At 44.9% G+C, this 18263-nt stretch overlaps 1 protein-coding gene across 3 annotated transcripts; it reads left to right on the top strand.

The window, feature by feature from the left end:
* The first annotated feature begins 1777 nt into the window (after positions 1 to 1777).
* On the top strand, positions 1778 to 17636 carry LOC148143736 (uncharacterized). 3 transcript variants are annotated; one of them, XM_087974465.1, is made up of 2 exons: positions 1778 to 2294; positions 11174 to 17636. In XM_087974465.1, the coding sequence occupies exon 2, from the start codon at positions 11547 to 11549 to the stop codon at positions 12753 to 12755; it is 1209 nt and encodes a 402-aa protein (XP_087830591.1). In that variant the 5' UTR covers positions 1778 to 2294; positions 11174 to 11546; the 3' UTR covers positions 12756 to 17636. The 3 variants fall into 3 exon arrangements, with proteins under 3 accessions (XP_087830591.1, XP_087830590.1, XP_087830589.1); XM_087974464.1 differs by lacking the exon at positions 1778 to 2294 and adding an exon at positions 4751 to 5166; XM_087974463.1 differs by lacking the exon at positions 1778 to 2294 and adding an exon at positions 10412 to 10543.
* The last annotated feature ends 627 nt before the right edge of the window (positions 17637 to 18263 follow it).

The raw sequence follows: 18263 nt of genomic DNA on the forward strand, positions 1-18263 counted from the left end.
AAATCATGAGGGGCATGGATTGAGTAAATAGACGAGGTCTTTTCCTTGGGATGGGGAGTCCAGAACTCGAGGGTAATAGATTTAAGGTGAGGGCAGGGGGAGGGAGACTGCAAAGAGACCTAAGGGGCAACATTTTCACGCAGAGGATGGTGCATGTATGGAATGAGCTGCCAAAGGAAGTGGTGAAGGCTGGTACAATGACAACATTTAAAAGTCATCAGCATGAGTGTATGAAAAGGAAAGGTTCAAAGGGATATGGACAAAGCGCTGGGACGAGATTAATTTTGGATATCTGGTTGGGCACAGAGGAATTTGACTGAAGTGTCTGTTTCTGTGCTGTACATCTCGATGACTCTGGCTTTCCACAAATGTTTGTCATGTCTATGTTCAGTTTCTCTCTGGTGGCGGTGTCAATGCCTTGATGTCTCATTTTTGCTTTCCTCCCCACTTCCTGGGAATGTTAACCATTTTGTCTGGTTGTTCTTCAAGAAGCTGCATTGCAGATTTACCCTGAATTGAGATTTTTTTGCTTCCCAAAATCCGACCTGCTCACTCTCAGCAATATCCCAGTGTTGTGAAAGATATTAAATTTCAGGTGGAGTTATCCAAAACTCAGAGATGTCAGTCTTGACGTCTTTGCTTTTCTGCCCCTGTGAGATCCTGAATCAACATCTTCAGGAGAATGAGTTAGAGTGGAGGGCGGGAGAGAGAGAGTGTGGGATAGTGCTTTCAATTTTGTGGAATAACAACACAAACAAATTGCTTGTTCTGAATTTTTATTCTGGACTGACAGTAATGAATTTTGTAAACTCTTTTGACAGAGTATTTGAAGATCTGAAGACGGAAGTTTCAAAATCAACAGATGAAGAACTTATGCCCAAAATGTCGACTCTCCTGCTCCTCGGGTGCTGCCTGACTTGCTGTGCTTTTCCAGTGCCGCACTTTTCGATACTGACTCTCCAGTGTCTGCAGTCCTCACTTTGACGTTAATGTCTGACAGTCACTCAATCCATCGGGACCACAACCATTTTTGACTGATTCTGTGAGAAGGAGCAAAACGTTTTGGTTCCTGTTTCAGTCCGTTCTCGGCATCAGTGGGACTGGACGAGAGACCCTACTGTTGGAGTGCACGGAGTGTGGAGCCTGAAACAGTTATAAGGCCTGGGAAGAGGAATTCACAGAGGGGAGGAGCTCTACACGTGTTGTGTGCGGCTGAAGCTTTGGCCATGGAGAAACCAGAGGAATCCCGCCCCGTGGAGAAACCGTGGAAGTGTGGCGACTGTGGGAAAGGCTTCCGTTTCCCATCTGCTCTGGCGATTCATCGTCGCAGTCACACCGGGGAGAGGCCATTCCCCTGCACAGAGTGTGGGAAGGCCTTCAGCAATTCCTCCGACCTGGTGAGGCACCGGCGGGTCCACACCAGGGAGAGGCCCTTCAGCTGCTCCGAGTGTGGGAAGGCCTTCAGCAATTGCTCTGACCTGTTGAGGCACCGGCGGATCCACACAGGGGAGCGGCCCTTCAGGTGCTCCGCATGCGGGAAGGGCTTTACCCAGGCATCCACCCTGTTGGCCCACCGTCAGGTCCACACTGGGGAGAGGCTGTTCCTCTGCACCGAGTGCGGGAAGGGCTTCAGCAATTCCTTCGCCCTGCTGACCCACCAGCGGGTCCACACTGGGGAGAGGCCATTCCCCTGCACAGACTGCAGGAAGGCCTTCAACAGTTCCTCCGACAGGCTGAAGCACCAGCGGATCCACACGGGGGGAGAGGTTCTTCAGCTGCCCAGAGTGCGAGAAGGGCTTTACCCAGGCCTCTGACCTGCTGAGGCACCAGCGGGTCCACACAGGGGAGAGGCCGTTCACCTGCTATCAGTGCGGGAAGAGCTTTAGCCGCTCCTCCCACCTGCGGAGACACCAGAGAGTTCACATGCCATCGCAGGGGGTTTAAAACAGCAACGGCTGAGTGCCTTTATTGACTGGACTATCAACCCAGTTCCGGGAGCTGCCAAGGCACATGGCGGAATTGGAATTTGGTTAGAAATCGAGTTCAGAATCTAACAACGAAACAATTGTCAGGGAGGGGAGGGGGAACCCCCATCTGATTCACTCACAACCTTTTAAGGGAAGAAAACTGCTGATGTGGGAACGGATTCACTCACTCGTCCCAGTGCATCCTTTACTCGGGCTGGCTTACACGTGACTTCAGACCCACAGCAGTCTGGTTGACTATTCTGCACTCCTTCCCCCCCCACCCCCAACTCCAGCCGATGAGGGGGGAGAAACCTACTTGGAGACAAGGTATGGGTTTAAATTGGTGTATGAGGTAATACTACTTCTAGTTTATGGCTATACCAAGGATCCAATTACAAAAGGGCAACTCTGTGCTGACAAATAGTAAAGAAAGTGGGGCTGAGGGGGCGGGGGGAGAAGTGTGTGCGCTTTGACCTTGAGCTGTTTTTTAAAAAAAAGATACTTTTTCTACACCTTTTTGCTGGGGGGATCCGAAGCTGTAATAAGGTTGGGTCGCAATAACTTACTGCCGGGCTCAGACTCTCATTGAAAGCTTTGAGCTCCAAGAGGTTTTTGTTTAAAAGCTGCTCATTTCTTTCAGCTTCCTGCGCTAAGTTTCCAATGTCATGTATCAGATGGAGCAGTGAATGAGTAGCTAGTATCATTAGAAATTGTAAATTTTTTAGGAATGCAGGCACTGCAATGTTTTATCAGCAGTGTAAAGTTTCCTGGCGGAAGTGTTCACCAGAAACGTTGTGGAGGTGTCAGTGTTGGACTGGTGTGCACAAAGTTAAAATCTCACAACACCTGGTTATAGTCCAACAGGTTTATTTGGAAGCACTAGCTTTCAGAGCACTGCTCCTTCATCAGGTAGCTGTGGAGCAGGATCAGAAGACACAGATTTTATAGCAAAAGATCACAGTGTCATGCAACTGATAGGAGAAATTGAACAAACCTTGACTGCTGTTAAGTCTTCCATCTTTTAGAATGGTTTGCAGGTTTCTGTTCATTAATATGTAAATCCCAGAAGCACTTTTAATTCATGTTCTCAAGATGACTTAAGGTTTTATAAAAATAGGTAACATCTCAGCTCAGACAATGCATGAAAGGTGAGAGGTTCGGTCTGTCTGTATCCCAAACTTGAATCAGACTGGTTCTATTTCCAAAGTATGAGTTGATAAAATATTACGTGGATTGATTGCTTTCATTAACTGCCTGCCGATTTTTCCACAAAAAGCACACGTTGAATCTATCTGCAAATATAATACTGCAAACGCAAATTCATCCCATGGACATGTATGTATATGCGTGCATGAGAGAGTAGTGTGAGTGTTTTTGTATGATGGAGTATGAGCCTGTGAGAGGGTGTGTGCATTGGTGGATTTGTGTGTGTCTGAGAGAGACCATGTGTATGAGAGAGGGTCTGTGTGACGGTGAGAGAGTGTAGGGTGGAGTGGGGTCACCCAAGGTTATCCTCATGGGTTATGAACTTGGCCATCAACCTCTGCTGAGCCACTGGAAACAGTTAAGCAGTGACACAACACACATCGGAGAGGATAGAGTGGCACTTGTCTCACAGAAGATGAGAGGCTCTGGATGCTATCATCCAGGGTAAACACACGCTGGAGGACCTTCGGCTCAGATAGATTCAGCTGGAAGCCAGGCTGCAGACACGGTGGTGGTGGTGGTGGGGATCTTAACCGGACACTTTATTCTGGGAGACTGTCATTCCTCTCAAGACAGCCTTCTGATTGGGTCAGGGATTGTCTCCGTTCTCTGCAGTTGCCAGCTGGAGGCCAGATTACATTGGTGTCTGCCTGGTGCCAGGAACCGATAAGAAGAGGGAGAGAGAATGGATGGTGGTGACTCTACCTGGGAAATGGTTTATTTTTAAAATTAAGAATAGCTAAAATGATATATTTAGAAACATTATTAAAGCATGTTCAATTTCATAAAAAAAGCTGCAGACATCTTTTGAAACTCACATTGAAATATGTGCAGTTCGGCCACAGGTGAGGACAGGCTATAATGAGTGAATGGCCTATTCCTAGTCTTGTGAAATTGGCTCAGACTATGTCAAAAAAGAATCATAGAATTGTAGAGCACAGAAACAAAGCCTTCGGTTCCGACCGACCAGATATCCTAAATTAACCTAGTCTCTTTTGCCAGCACTTTGCCCATATCCCTGTAAACCTTCCTATTCATGTCCCTATCCAGATACCTTATAAATGTTGTAATTGTATCACTTCCTCTGGCAGCTCATTCAATTTACGCACCACTCTCTGCGTGAAACAAGTTGCCCCATAGGACACTTTTAAGTTTTCCCCCCCCTCACCCTAAACTACTTCTACTTCTGGACCTCCCCACCCCAGGGGAAATACCTTGTCTATTTACATTATCTATGCCCCTCATGATTTTATAGACCTCTATAAGTTTACCCCCCTCAGCTTCCAATACTCCAGGGAAAACAGTCCCAGCCTTTTCAGCCTCTCCCTGTAGCTCCAAACCTAACAACATCCTTACAAGTCGTTTCTGAATCCTTTCAAGTTTCACAACATTCTTCCCACTGAGTGATCCAATAGGCTGTGAACAATGTATTTTTGTTGTGGTGTAAGAGAGGGCAATTCTTAAGGCCAGTTAACTTTCACACTGTTTTTCTCTCAAATCTTTCCCCACTTACCCGAAACCTATGCCTTCTCGTTTAGGACCCCGACCCCGGGGAAAAGTTATACAAAAGTTGAGCAGCCAAACAAATGCAAAAGGACTAAGGAGTCGAGCCACAGATGGGGAAAAGAAAGTGGCTCCAGCCTTTTTTCTCCTATTGGCAATTGGACGTTTCAAATCTGTCACTAATACCACCTCCCAGGGTCTCCAGCGTCTCTGTGGCAGCAAGCACTGCGCATGCTTCTCTGAGCCAGCAAAAAAACTGCGCCAATTGCTCGCTGTCCGCGCATGCGGCTCGCGCCCTTCTTTTGATGGACCAATAGGAAGCACTGGAGGACCGGAAAGAGACTGGTCCTCCTGCCAATCAGAGCGCCCCTATTGTCTGAATGCGGAAGTTGGAGCATGAGTTTCGGAAGTTGCTGTTGTTGCTCCTCTCTCTCTGAATAAAGATTGAACTTCACCCAATACTGCAACCTCCTTCCTCTGTCCAACATCTGTGAGTACGGCACTCTCTTTTCTAAATTCTGAGCTTCAGTTGTTGACTTGCAGCAACTGAAAGGAAATGGGGTGAATCGGGGGTTGGGGGAACAGACACTGCAAGCGTTGGTTCAGGTCTGTGTCCTCATTGGCAAACGCGTTACCACAATGTGATGATTTTGCCTTTGCTGTGGAAGAAAATGCAGAAAAAGGTGCATTGTTTAAATGGTGATATAGTGGGATGTGGACAAAGTGAGCATTGTACATGCTGGAGATTAGAGTCGAAAAGTGTGGTGCTGGAAAAGCACAGCAGGTCAGGCAGTATCCGATAACCAGGATTGTTGGTGATTTGGACACGAGCCCTTCGTCAGGAATGATGTGTGGATGTACAAAGGGGCCTCAACATCCTTCCACACCAGTCACTGCCAGTTGTCAGACTGGCAATCAGTAAGGCAAGTGGTATATTAGCAAGAGTTCAGAAGTTGGGATTGCTTTCTGTGATCAGGCAGCCATTGAATATATTCAAGCCTGCGTTCATCTGATTTCTGAACAACAAAAAAGTGGATGGTGATGGGGGAAGGCAAAAATAATAGTTTTAAGACCAGTACAGAACAGTTACAGAGTCATACAGCACAGAAACAGACATTTCAGTCCAACTAGTCCATGCTGAATATATTCACAAACTAAACTAGTCTCATGTAGTTTGGCCCATATCCCTCTGAACCTTTCCTACTCATGTACTTATCCAAATGTCTTTTAAATGTTGTTACTGTACCTATATCCACCATTTCCTTAGGACATTGATTTCACACACAAACTACTCTCTTTCAAAAAAAGGTGTTCCTCATGTCTTTTTAAAATCTTTCTCCTCTCTCCTTAAAAGTTTGCTCCCTAATCTTGAAACCCCCATCTGAAGGAAACAGCACCAGCCACTTACCTCATTGACAACCCTCTTGGTTTTATAAACTTCTCAACTTCCTGTGCTCCTGTGAAAAAAGTCCCAGCCTATACTTAGATGTAGGTATATTCATATCTAGTTATGATCTGTTCAGTGCTGGTGCATGCTCAAAAGACCAAATGGCCTACTCCTGCTCCCAATTCTCTCTCACTGTGTCCAAGACAGCAAGAGACCATAAAACATAGGAGCAGAAATTAGGCCATTCAGCCCATCAGGTCTGCTCATACCACACAACCGTGGTTGATAAGTTGCTCAACCTCATTCTCCTACTTCCTCCCCGTAACCCTTGATCCCCTTGATACTCAAGATCCTATCTATCTCAGTTTTAAATACCCTCAGTGACCTAGCCTCCACAGCCTCATGTTGCAATAAATTCCACAGATTCATCACTCTCTGGCTGAAAAGTTTCTCCTTTATCTCCCTTCTAAAAGGTCTTCCCTTTTCTAGTCTCTGGTCTCTCCCACCAATGGAAACATCTTCCCAATGCCCACTTTGTTTAGGCCTTTCAATGTTCTGTATGTTTCAATTATATCTCCCCTGAGTGAGAGTGTGTGCCTGTGTTATGGACTAAGCCAGACCACTCAAAACATTCTTAAGCAGGCAGCCCCAGACCTTAACTTTTCAATTTGATTTGGTAAGTGCACAATGAAAATTACCTGGAGTAAGTTAGCTCGGTTGACTACTAGATTTTAAAACAGACAAAAATTTATTCACAAAATTACACCATGAAACACAAAGATCAGAATAAATAACCCCTACAGAACTCAGCCTATCCAAGTAGACTCAGTTATGCTGTTCTGAATATGCACAACAGTCCCAATAAGCCAACTCCCTTTGAAAACCAGTATAAATGGAACACATGCTTATAGGTTGAAGTTGAGAGGCGGAAAAGAGAGAGAGTTTCCACATAGCTCCCTGTTGAACTGCCAACCAGTTCAACACTGAACTAAAACTGCTCAGCTCACTCCCCTTTCTTTATACAGGTCACTTCTAAAACATGACCAATTTGGCCTGAAGTCACACCTGTTTACATAAAAACAAAAGGCCTTTCAAAATCCGTTTCATCCACATTCAAACCAGACTGATCAGAACTCGGCCGGTTTATTACTTCTCTGAAAAAGTCATGGACAGAGTCTCCTTGAGCCAGGGAAAAGCTTTTAGTCAAAAACGGAACTACCTTTGTGCCACCTGTTAATCAGCATGAACCAGACCCTTCAGGATGAGGTACAGCAGGGATTAGGTTCAGCAAAGTGAGAATGGAGGGAGAGTGTGTGAGATGGAGATTTTCAGCTTCCAGGGAATAAGAGAGGAAAAAGAGTTTGCTGTAAATTAGAATTGATCGGATGGGCCAATGGACCGAGGAGTGGCAGATGGAGTTTAATTTAGAGAAATATGAGGTGTTGCATTTTGGTCAAGCAATCCAGGCAGGACTGGCACAGTGAAGGGGAGTGTCACAAAACAGAGATCTTGGAGTGCAGGTTCATGGTTCCTTGAAAGTGAGTTTTAGGAGGTCATGGAGCGGCTGTACAGGACATTGGTTAGGCCACTTTTAGAATACTGTATTCAGTTCTGGGCTCCCTGCTACAGGAAAGATGTTGTGAAACCTTGAAAGGGTTCAGAAAGGATTTTCAAGGCTGTTGCCAGAGTTGGAGAGTTTAAGACACAGAAAGAGGTTAAATAGGCCGGTGAAAATTTTCCGTGGAGCACTGGAGGTTGAGTGGTGACCTTATAGATGTTTATAAGGGGAAGGATAGGATGAGTACCCAGGGTAGGGGAGTCCAAAACTAGACGGCATATGTTTGAGATGAGAGGGAATGATTTAAAAGGGACCAGAGAAGCAACGTTTTCAAAGAGGGTGATGGAGTCTGATACAATTACTACAAAATTGCAAAGGCATCTGGATGGGAATATGAAGTGGAAGAGTTTAGGGGGATATGGGCCAAATGCTGGCAAATGATTTAGATTAATTTAGGATTTCTTGTTGGCACAGATGAGTTGGGTTGAAGGGTCTGTTTCTGTGCTTATGACTCTAATCATCTTCGGTGAAAGCAGATGTGTGGTTGTGAAGAGTGGACTTTCAGAGCAGCTTTCAAAGATGTTTTGACGTGTCTGGGAACAGAAGAAGTTGCAATTAAATCTTTTATTTGTGAGACAGCAACTGAATGAGTGAATACATCTTGGAAAATGAGAATTCATTGAACTTTGGGGATGAAGCCCTACCCTATCCAGTCATTTCTGCTGGTAGATGAGACTCAGACTCAATAGGGGGAATAGATTTAGGACAGAGATGAGGAGGAACTGCTTTTCCTGGAGCGTAGTGAATCTATGGAATTTTCTGCCAAGGAATCAGGAGAGGCAGCTTCATTAAGTATACTCAAGACACAGTTGGATGGGTTTTTGCAATGGTAGGGGAATTAAGGGGAGTTGGGACAATGGAGGTAGGAGTAGCTGAGACGATGGATAGGTCAGTCATGAGCTTAATGAATGGCAGAGCAGGCTCGATGAGCCAATGGCCTACTCCTGCTTCTATTACTATGGAACTATAACCCTGCATTTCTCATGGCTAACCCACCAAACCTGCACATCCCTGGACACTTTGGGAAATTTAGCCTGGCCAATCCAAATCAAGGCTGGTGAGCAATGTCGTGATGTGGAAATGAACATCAGAGAATGCTAGAAAGGGACAAGGAGAGTAAATATACCAGCAATCAAAACTGGATTCTAAAGATCACAAAAATGGAAACTAAAAACGGTGTGTCTGAATGTGTGCTGCATTGTAACAAAAGCGAATGAATTGACTGCACACATTGAAGAGAATAATTATGATCTGTGACTCCTAATGGAGACATGGCTTCAGAATGACAAGGATTGGATCCTGAAAATTGAGGGGGGTAGTCAAATGGAAAGTAAGACAATGGGAGAGGTGCTAATGAAAGCTCTGATCACAGGGTAATCTGGTGTCAGCTCGGATTTCAGGTCCTGGTTTCTCTGTCCTCTGTTGATTTTCCTGTTCCAACAGAGTAAAATGTGGGTCTGCTCTCAGCTCTGCTGGATTTCTGCTGAAGCTTTGACCCCACCCCCACCCCTTTACACCTTCTGGAACAATAAAACATTGTGAATTGAGACCCAACCCACAATCTCCCAGACTCTCAAACCAATCAGACACAAGAGTGTAGTCATAGCATGGAATCAAACAAGAAAAATGAAACAAAGTTAAATATATAGGTGCTCGTGCTTAATTAGATTAGATTCCTATAGTATGGAAACAAGCCCTTCCACCCAAAAAGTCCACACTGACCCTCCAAAGAATAACCCACCCAGACCCATTTCCCTACATTTACCCCTATCTAATGCACCTAACATTATGGGCAATTTAGCATGACGAATTCAACTTACCTGCGCAACTTTGGACTGTGGGAGGAAACAGGAGCACTCGGTGGAAACCCACTCAGATCCGGGGAGAATGTGCAAACTCCACACAGAATCAAACCCAGATCCCTAGTGCTGTGAGGTAGCAGTACTAACCACTGAGCCACCATGCTACCCCCAAATGTTTGTTCATTGGGAACTAAACCAGAAATAGAGATTTCCCAGGATTCTTATACTGCCCTACTTGAGGAATACTCTCTCCCTTACATCTAACTATTAGCACCCAGCTATGATTTACAACAATATTTACACCAACGTAAATAAAGCATTTGTTATCGTACAGACACAGAGATATACAGCACGGAAAGAGACTTTTTCTCTCCCTCATGCATGCATGCACACACATAACTGACAGGAAGTTCTAGGATTTACATATTATTGATACCTGCAACCCATTCTAAACGATGAAAGACTTAATCCAGGTCTGTTCAATATATCATTTCAGTGGCAGGACACTGTAATGTTGTTCCATGAATTCTGTGCCTTATGATCTTATTCTCCACAATCACCTGATGAAGGAGCACCGCTGTTAACACCAGTCCTTCCAAATCAACCTGTTGGGTGTTTGATTTTTAACTTTGTCCAGGTTAGGTTGGATTGGCCAAGCTAAATTACTCATAGTGCTCAGGGATGTGCATTAGTCAGAGCACTAGGGGAATGGGTGTAGGTGGGTTATCCTTCGGAGGGTCGGTATGGACTCCTTGGGCCGAGTGGCCTGTTTCCACACTCTGGGAATTCTCTGAAAGGAAGGGATTACCCAATTGCAAACTGCAGGGCTGCGCAGGCGCAGTGCGCGGGGCTGTTGTCGGCCTTTCCCCGCCCCCTCGCATCATCTATGACGTCATAACGCGGAAGTGGCCCTGTCCGTTTCAGAGTGAAACTCCCTCCCTCTGGGCAACCCTCCATCCTGGGAGGGAGTGGGGGTAAAATCTGTTCAGTTCGAGCAACTGGAGTGATTCCAGGGAGGGGGCAGACTCTGCAAACTCAGGAATGTGTCTTAATTACCCGGGTGAGGAGGGGTGGGATGGGGCTGTTTTCCCTCCCGCGCCAGAGACTTACGGGTGACCTTATAGACTTTTTATAAACGTATGAGGGGCATGGATAGTGTAAATATACAAGGTCTTTTCCTTGGGATGGGGGAGTCCAGAACCAGAAGATAATAGGTTTAAGGTGGGGGGAAGATTTAAAAGGGACCTAAGGGGCAACGTTTTCATGCAGAATGTCATGTGTGTAAGGAATGAGCTGTCAGAGGAAATGGTGGATGCTGGCATCTGGATGGGTGTTTGAATAGGAAGGGTTCAGAGGGATATGGGCCAAGTACTGACAAATGGGACTAGATTGATTTTGGGTATCAGGTTGGCACGGAAGAGATTGACCGAAGGGTCTGTTTCTGTGCTGTGTATCTCTATGACTCTGGCTTTCTACTAATATATGTACAGTTTCTCTCTGGTGTCGGTGTTAATGCTTTGATGTCTCCTTTCCCCCCACTTCCCAGAGATGTTAATGTGAGAACCGAGAGAGAGAGAGTGAGATGGTGCTTTCAATTTTGTGGAATAACTAAAGAAAAGAAAGTAGAAATGCTTGTTCTGAATTTCTACCCTGGACTGACACTGATGACTTTTGTAATCTCTTTTTACAGAGTATTTGGCGATCTGAGGACGGAAGTTTCAAAATTAACAGATGAAGGGCTTATGCCTGAAACGTCGACGCTCCTGCTTCTCAGATGCTGTCTGACCAGCTGTGCTTTTCCAGCACTGACTGTCCAGTAACTACAGTCCTCACTTTGTTGTCAATGTCTGACTGCAACAATGTTTGACTGTTATTCTGTGAGAAGGAGCAAAGCTTTTTGGTTCCTGTTTGAGTACATTTTCAGCATCGGTGGGTCTGGGTGAGTGACCCTACTGTTGGCAGCACACTGAGTGTGGAGCCAGAAACAGTTGTACAGCCTGGAAAGAGGAATTCACGGTGAGGAGGGGCTCTACACGCATTTGTGTACAGCTGAAGCTTCGGCCATGGAGAAACCTGAGGAATCCCACCCCGTGGAGGAATCGTGGAAGTGTGTCGACTGCGGGAAAGGCTTCCGTGCTCCATCTGCCCTGGAGATACATCGGCGCAGTCACACCGGAGAGAGGCCATTCATCTGCCCCAGGTGTGGGAAGGCCTTCAGCAATTCCTCCGCCCTACTGAGGCACCGATGGGTCCACACCGGGGAGAGGCCCTTCAGCTGCTCCGATTGCGGGAAGGACTTCAGCTATTCTTCTGACCTAAAGACCCACCGACAGGTCCACACGGGGGAGAGGCCGTTCTCCTGCACTGTGTGTGGGAAGGCCTTCAGCACCTCCTCCACCCTACTGACCCATTGGCGGGTCCACACTGGGGAGAGGCCATTCCCTTGTTCCGAGTGCAGGAAGGGATTCACTCAGGAGGGCAAGTTGCGGACGCACCAGCGGGTCCACACTGGGGAGAAGCCTTTCAGCTGCCCCGAGTGTGGGAAGGCCTTCAACGATTCCTCTGCCCTTCAGACCCACAAGTGGGTCCACACACAGGAGAGGCCTTTCCCCTGCACAGAGTGCGGCAAGCTCTTCAGCAATTCCTCCTCCCTGCTGAAGCACCAGCGGGTCTACACAGGAGAGACGCCCTTCAGCTGCCCCGAGTGTGGGAAGGGCTTGACCCAGGCGTTGGTCCTGCTGATCCACATCGGTGAGAAGCCTTTCTGCTGCCCTGAGTGTGGGAAGGGATTCACTCAGATGGGCAACTTGCGCACGCACCAGCGGGTCCACACGGGGGAGAAGCCCTTCATCTGTCCCAAGTGTGGGAAGGCCTTCAGCGATTCCTCCACCCTACTGAAACACCAGCGGGTCCACACGGGGGAGAAGCCCTTCATCTGTCCCAAGTGCGGGAAGGCCTTCAGCGATTCCTCCACCCGACTGAAACACCAGCGGGTCCACACGGGGGAGAGGCCCTTCAGCTGTCCCGAATGTGGGAAGGCCTTTAGCAATTCCTCTGACCTGCTGAAGCACCAGCGGGTCCACACGGGGAAGAGGCCATTCCCCTGTCCCGAATGTGGGAAGGCCTTCAGCGATTCCTCCGCCCTGGTGAAGCATCGGCGGGTCCACACGGGGGAGAGGCCCTTCAGCTGTCCCGAATGTGGGAAGGGCTTTACCCGGGCAGCCACCCTGCGGAGGCACCAAGGAGTTCACGTGCCATTGCAGGGGGATTGAAGGAGCGACTATCGAGTACCAATATGGACTGGGCTACCAACCCAGTTCTGGAACTCCCAGGTTTGAATCCCACCGCAGCAGATGGCGGATTTGGAATTCGGTCAGAAATCTGGAGGTCAGAATTTAACAATGAAACCATCGGGTGGGGTGGGGGGGAAGCCCCATTCTGATTCAGTCACGTCCTTTTTAGGGAAGGAAACTGCTGTTGTGGAAGGATTCACTCAGTCATCGCAGCTGCATCCTTTACCTGGTCTAGCCTACACGTGGCTGCAGACCGACAGCAGTGTGGTTGAGTCCACCTGCTTCGCCCCACTTCTTTCCCTCCCGGCACATGGGCGGGGAGAAACTTACTTGGAGACAAGGTCTGAGTTGAAATCGCTGAGTGAAGCAATACTTCCTCCGGGTTAAGGCTGTACCAAGGATCCAATTACAAAGGGACAAGTCAGTGGTGACCAATAGTAAAGAAAGTGGGGTGGGGGGCTGTGCTTTGACCTTGAGCTGTTAAAAAGCAGCTACTTTTTCAACACCTTTTTGCTGAGGTGATCTGGAGCTGTCACAAAGTTGGGTCACAATAAAGGTAACCTGAACTTACTGCTGGGCTCAGACTTTGAAAGCTTTGAGCTCCAACAGGTTTTTGTTTTAAAGCTGCTCATTTCTTTCAGCCTCCTGCACTAAGTTTCCAATGTCGTGTGTCAGATGGAGCAGTGAATGAGTAGCTGGTATCGTTAGAAATTGTAAATTTTTCAGGAGTGTAGAGTGCGTCATTTCATCGGCATTGTAAAGTTTACTGGCAGCACCAAGGTGTGCGCTGTGTTCGCGAGATATGATGTGGAGATGCCAGCATTGGACTGGGGTGGATAAAGTTAAAAATCACACAACACCAGGTTATAGTCCAACTGGTTTCTTTGGAAGCACTAACTTTCGGAGCGCTGCTCCTTCATCAGGTAGCTGTGGAGCAGGATCATAAGACACATATTTTATTGCAAAAATCACAGTGTCATGCAACTAATAGGATATATTGAACAAACCTAGAGTGCTGTTAAGCCATTCATCTTTTAGAATGGGTTGCAGGTTTTAGTTCGTTAATACGTAAATCCCAGAACTACTTTTAAGTCATAGTCTTGAGATGACTTATGGTTTTTTTTTTAAAAAGTGATATCTTAGCTCAGACAATGCATTACAGGTGTGAGCTTCGAGTCTATCAGTATCCCAATCTTGAATCAGACTGGTTCTATTTCCAAAATAGGAATTTATAAGATTCTGTGCTTTTTGAGCAAAATTGAATGTATCTGCAAATATAATTCTGCCAAATTCACCCCATAGCGTTGTGCATATGTGTGCATGAGAGTGTGATTGTGTGCATGTCAGTTTGTGCATGCGAGTGTGCGTAAGACTGTGTGAACATTTGGTAGAGTGTGAGTGTGATGGAGTATAAGCCTGAGAGAGTGTTCGAGGGGGTGGGGTGTGTGTACATGTATGTGACTGAGAGAGGGAGCGTGTGTATGAGAGAGGTATGAATAAAAGCGAGCAGTTGCGTTTTGCTAAAACAAGGAAGGGCAGGCCTTGTACAGTTAATGGTAGGGCCCTGGGTCATGTTGTAAAACAGAGACATTGGGGGAGTTAGGGTACATAGTTCTTTGAAAGTTGCATCATTGCTAGACAGGGAGGTTAAGAAGGCATTCAGCAGCATTGCCTCCACTGTTCACACCATTGAGTTGGGACATCTTGTTGAGGTACAGAATGTTGGTGAGGCCACTTTCCGGGTACTGAGTACAGCTCTGGGTGACCCTGTAAGAGGAAGAATACTATTAGAGAGGGTTTGGTAAAGATTTACCAGGACTGGAGGGTTTCAGTTGCAAGGAGAGGCTGGGACTTTTTTCATGAGAACACAGGAGGTTGAGGGGTGCGCTCACTGAGATTTATAAAATCATGGAGTGGAGGTAAGGTGAATAGAAAGGGTCTTCTTAGTGTAGGGGAGCTCAAAGGTAGGAGGAATTTTTTTAGGGTGAAAAGAGAGGTGCAAAAGGAACTGGAGAGCAACGTTTTGACAGAGGGTGGTTTACATGAGGAATGAACTTGCTGAGGAAGTGGGAGATGCAGGGACAGTTACAGCGTTTAAATTACATTTCGATGGGTACATGAAAAGAAAGGTTTAGAGGATTATGGGCCAAATACAGGCAAGTGGGACGAGTTCACTTTGAGAATCCATGGATGATTTGGACCAAAGGGTCTGTTTCTGTGCTGTATATCTCTCTGAATCAGAAGTGAAACCAGTAGAATTCTGAAAGGGGTTTGAAAGGATAGATGCAGATAAAATGTGCCTTTGTTGGGGAGGGTCACAGAATCCTGACAATGTGAAAGCAGGACATTCGGCCCATCTATTCCACATTGGCCCTCCATACTGCATCCCATCCATACACACCCCCTTACTCCATATTTTCCATGGCTAATCCACCCGAACCTGCACATCTCTGGACACTGTGGGTAATTTAGCACTGCCAATCCACCCTAATCTATAATTTACCTTCTCAAGAATGTAATCTAAGTACAGAGCTTTTCGAAGAAAAATGTCAGTCTGACTGGACATTGGGACACAAACAGAATTCACACCTCTCTTCGAAAAGCTCTGCATTTCAATGGCATTCTTGAGAAGGTAATTAAAACCAAACTCTGGGATTAACATACCAAAGAGCAGAAACCCATTCTAAAAGATGAAAGATTTAATCTAAAATTGTTTAATATATCACATTTCCATAATACTTGACTCCTTTGACTATAAATTCCGTGACCATGATCTCATTCTCCATAACCACCTGATGAAGGAGCAGTGCTCCAAAAGATAGTGCTTCCAAACAAATCTGTTGGATTATAACCTGGTGTTGTGTGATTTTTAACTTTGTCCATGGAAACTCATGAGTTGTGGGACTGGTAACAGTTGTCATTTTGTGATCTGTTCCAAGTGAAATTTATCCTCTGCGCAGGCACAGGTGAACAGTCTGTTCTTTGACTTTGGGGATGACCAGGCTGGCAGTTATTAAATGCTTATGTTAACCAGCAGAAGCAAACTGTAGATCAGCAATCGTTACTCTTTAGCCCTGGTCATCCTGTTGGGTCAACAGAGAGAGAGAGGGAGAGGATGTCACATCTAAAGTGCATATAGAAAAGTTGTTTTGCTTGTTCAGTCAGTTGAGTTGATTCTGCACTCAGATGAGAGTAGATACTGCTTTTAATGGATCATAATTAAACACTATGATGGAACACCTTAATTTCAAGGAACGCTGAAAGGGCAAATTGAGCTGTAACCTTGAAGAGAGATGTTTTTCCATTTCTAACCTTGGATACCCCAACTGAGACATTTTTACTGATAGCTCCATAATCATTTTACTGCTGGATTTTTTTCAGGGCAAATAATTTCTGGGAGAAAATTTCTATCCTGGGAAGACAGGGAAATTTAAAGAAAAGGCTGTTAAAAGCATTTTAACTGTGGCCTCACGAGCTCTCGTGGGACAGTGCATTTGCTATAAACATTTCAGAGAAATTCTGTCTAACTGTTGGACTGAAAGTAGTTTCCCCATTGACTGTTAAACAGCTATTGAGAACATTGCACATTATAAAGTGCATTCCTAAGGAACGGAGGAGGATTGAACTTGCCAACGTGAACCACATTTTGCAGAGAGAGGACATTTCTCAGGATCGAAGAGGTTGATAGAAGTCAACAATTGTCAAATTATTTCATGAAAAGTACAGCTGGTATGGGGAGATGATTGGGGATCACAGAAGAGGAGTATCTGTAATGAGCACATAGAAACAAACCCTTCAGTCCAGGCCAACCAGATATCCTAAAGTAACTTAGTGACCTATTTGCCAGCATTTGGCCCATATCCCTCTGATTCCTTCCTTATTCATGTCCCCATCCAGATGCATTTTTTTTTTCTTCAGAGAATACTTGGGTGAGAGCCAAGATATTGCTATTGCTCATCCTTTCCCTTCGTGCTAATTGTAGCTGGAGAAGCCTGAAATCTGAAAGGGATTTCCTGAAAAAAACATTGATTGAAGGTTGGGCTCAGTGATGGATTTTCTAAAGCTTTGCTATTGTAGTTTTCAATTTGCCAAAAAAACTTTCAGTCATTGTTGTCCAAGACAAAGTAGATATTCATTTAAGATATAATTGAGATATATATGTTCTTCACAATGTTTTTCCTTCATTACCAGTGATTGTCTGTCATTGGTACATTGAGCATCATCTTTTTGTGATTCAACAGATATGATTTGAATTGAATTCTGTAAGATGGTTTTGTATTTTATTTAATTTTGTGTTAAAGATTTCCTTTTCATGACTTTATTAAAATATCTTAATGTATTATAGTGAAGCAGCTAATTTATTCTGAAATTATTTCAATTAGTTGGTCAATTGCCAAATAATAGCTGCATAACTGTTGTCAATATTAACACCCAGGAAAGCTATTTTGTTTAATATATTTGTAAAGATCTTATCAAAACTATAAAATTGTTTTTCATAGGAAATAAAATTTGCAATGTTTTATTAAATGGTTGAAAGTAACTTTGCACTTAATTGCTCTGTTTGGGATTAAACATTGTGACTTTGAAAGATTATTTTTATCAGAGTTTATGGTGAGTGTATTAACAAACGAATGTTGCCATTTTCTCTTGAATTACCTCAAGCTCAATTTGAAATTCTTGAATGAGTTGAGTAAGGGGTACAAAGTGAATATTTATTGCACTTTGCTGAAATTCTCTGCACTGCCAATGTATTTGATTAAACAAGATATGTATCTCTCTTGATAACTTTGTATTTCTTTGATATTTTATTTGTCAGTGCTAGTGCCCAAACATCCTAAATAAAAACGTTTTGGCATTTGGTGAAGTTGTGAATTTTCAGTCTGTTTCACAATTAAAGACACAACCAATCTAAAGATTAAATACATATAACAACGTCAAAGAGATTGTGATAATAGAAAGTCAACATGTAGAATTGCCAATGAAACATAAACCGTGGCTGCTCTGAATTTGGTACAGACTGAATATCAATTGAAATGATCAGAATTAGTAGACATGATGGCATTGTGCACAAACTGTGTGTAGTGTGAGTTCAGAATTTTTCTGATCACTTAATTCTGACACATGCAGTGATGGCAGCACCATAATCTGTTTTATTTGTTCATGGACTGTGAGCATCACTGGCAAAGCCGGTATTTTTCATCATCCTTTATTTTCCTTAAATATTGGGTGAGGACAAGATGAGGTTGAGTTGCAAGGTCTATTGGCTTACCCTGTCCCCGACAAAACAGAGACTTTGGCAGGAGAACAAAAATTGGAAGTTTACTTAAATATTGATCCTCTCGTTTATCTCTCTCAAAAGGCAATTGTTTGGTCCATCAAATTTGTAATGGATCTTTTATAGAGTCATAGAGATGTACAGCACAGTATTCTTCCAGTAACAGAGTGACCAGAAGTGTACTCAGTACTCTAGAAGTGGCCTCACCAACA

This window comes from Chiloscyllium plagiosum, unplaced genomic scaffold (genome assembly GCF_037043375.1).
Source record: "Chiloscyllium plagiosum isolate Xiang-an unplaced genomic scaffold, Cpla_swu_hap1 HiC_scaffold_27, whole genome shotgun sequence".
In the NCBI taxonomy this organism is placed as follows: domain Eukaryota; kingdom Metazoa; phylum Chordata; class Chondrichthyes; order Orectolobiformes; family Hemiscylliidae; genus Chiloscyllium; species Chiloscyllium plagiosum.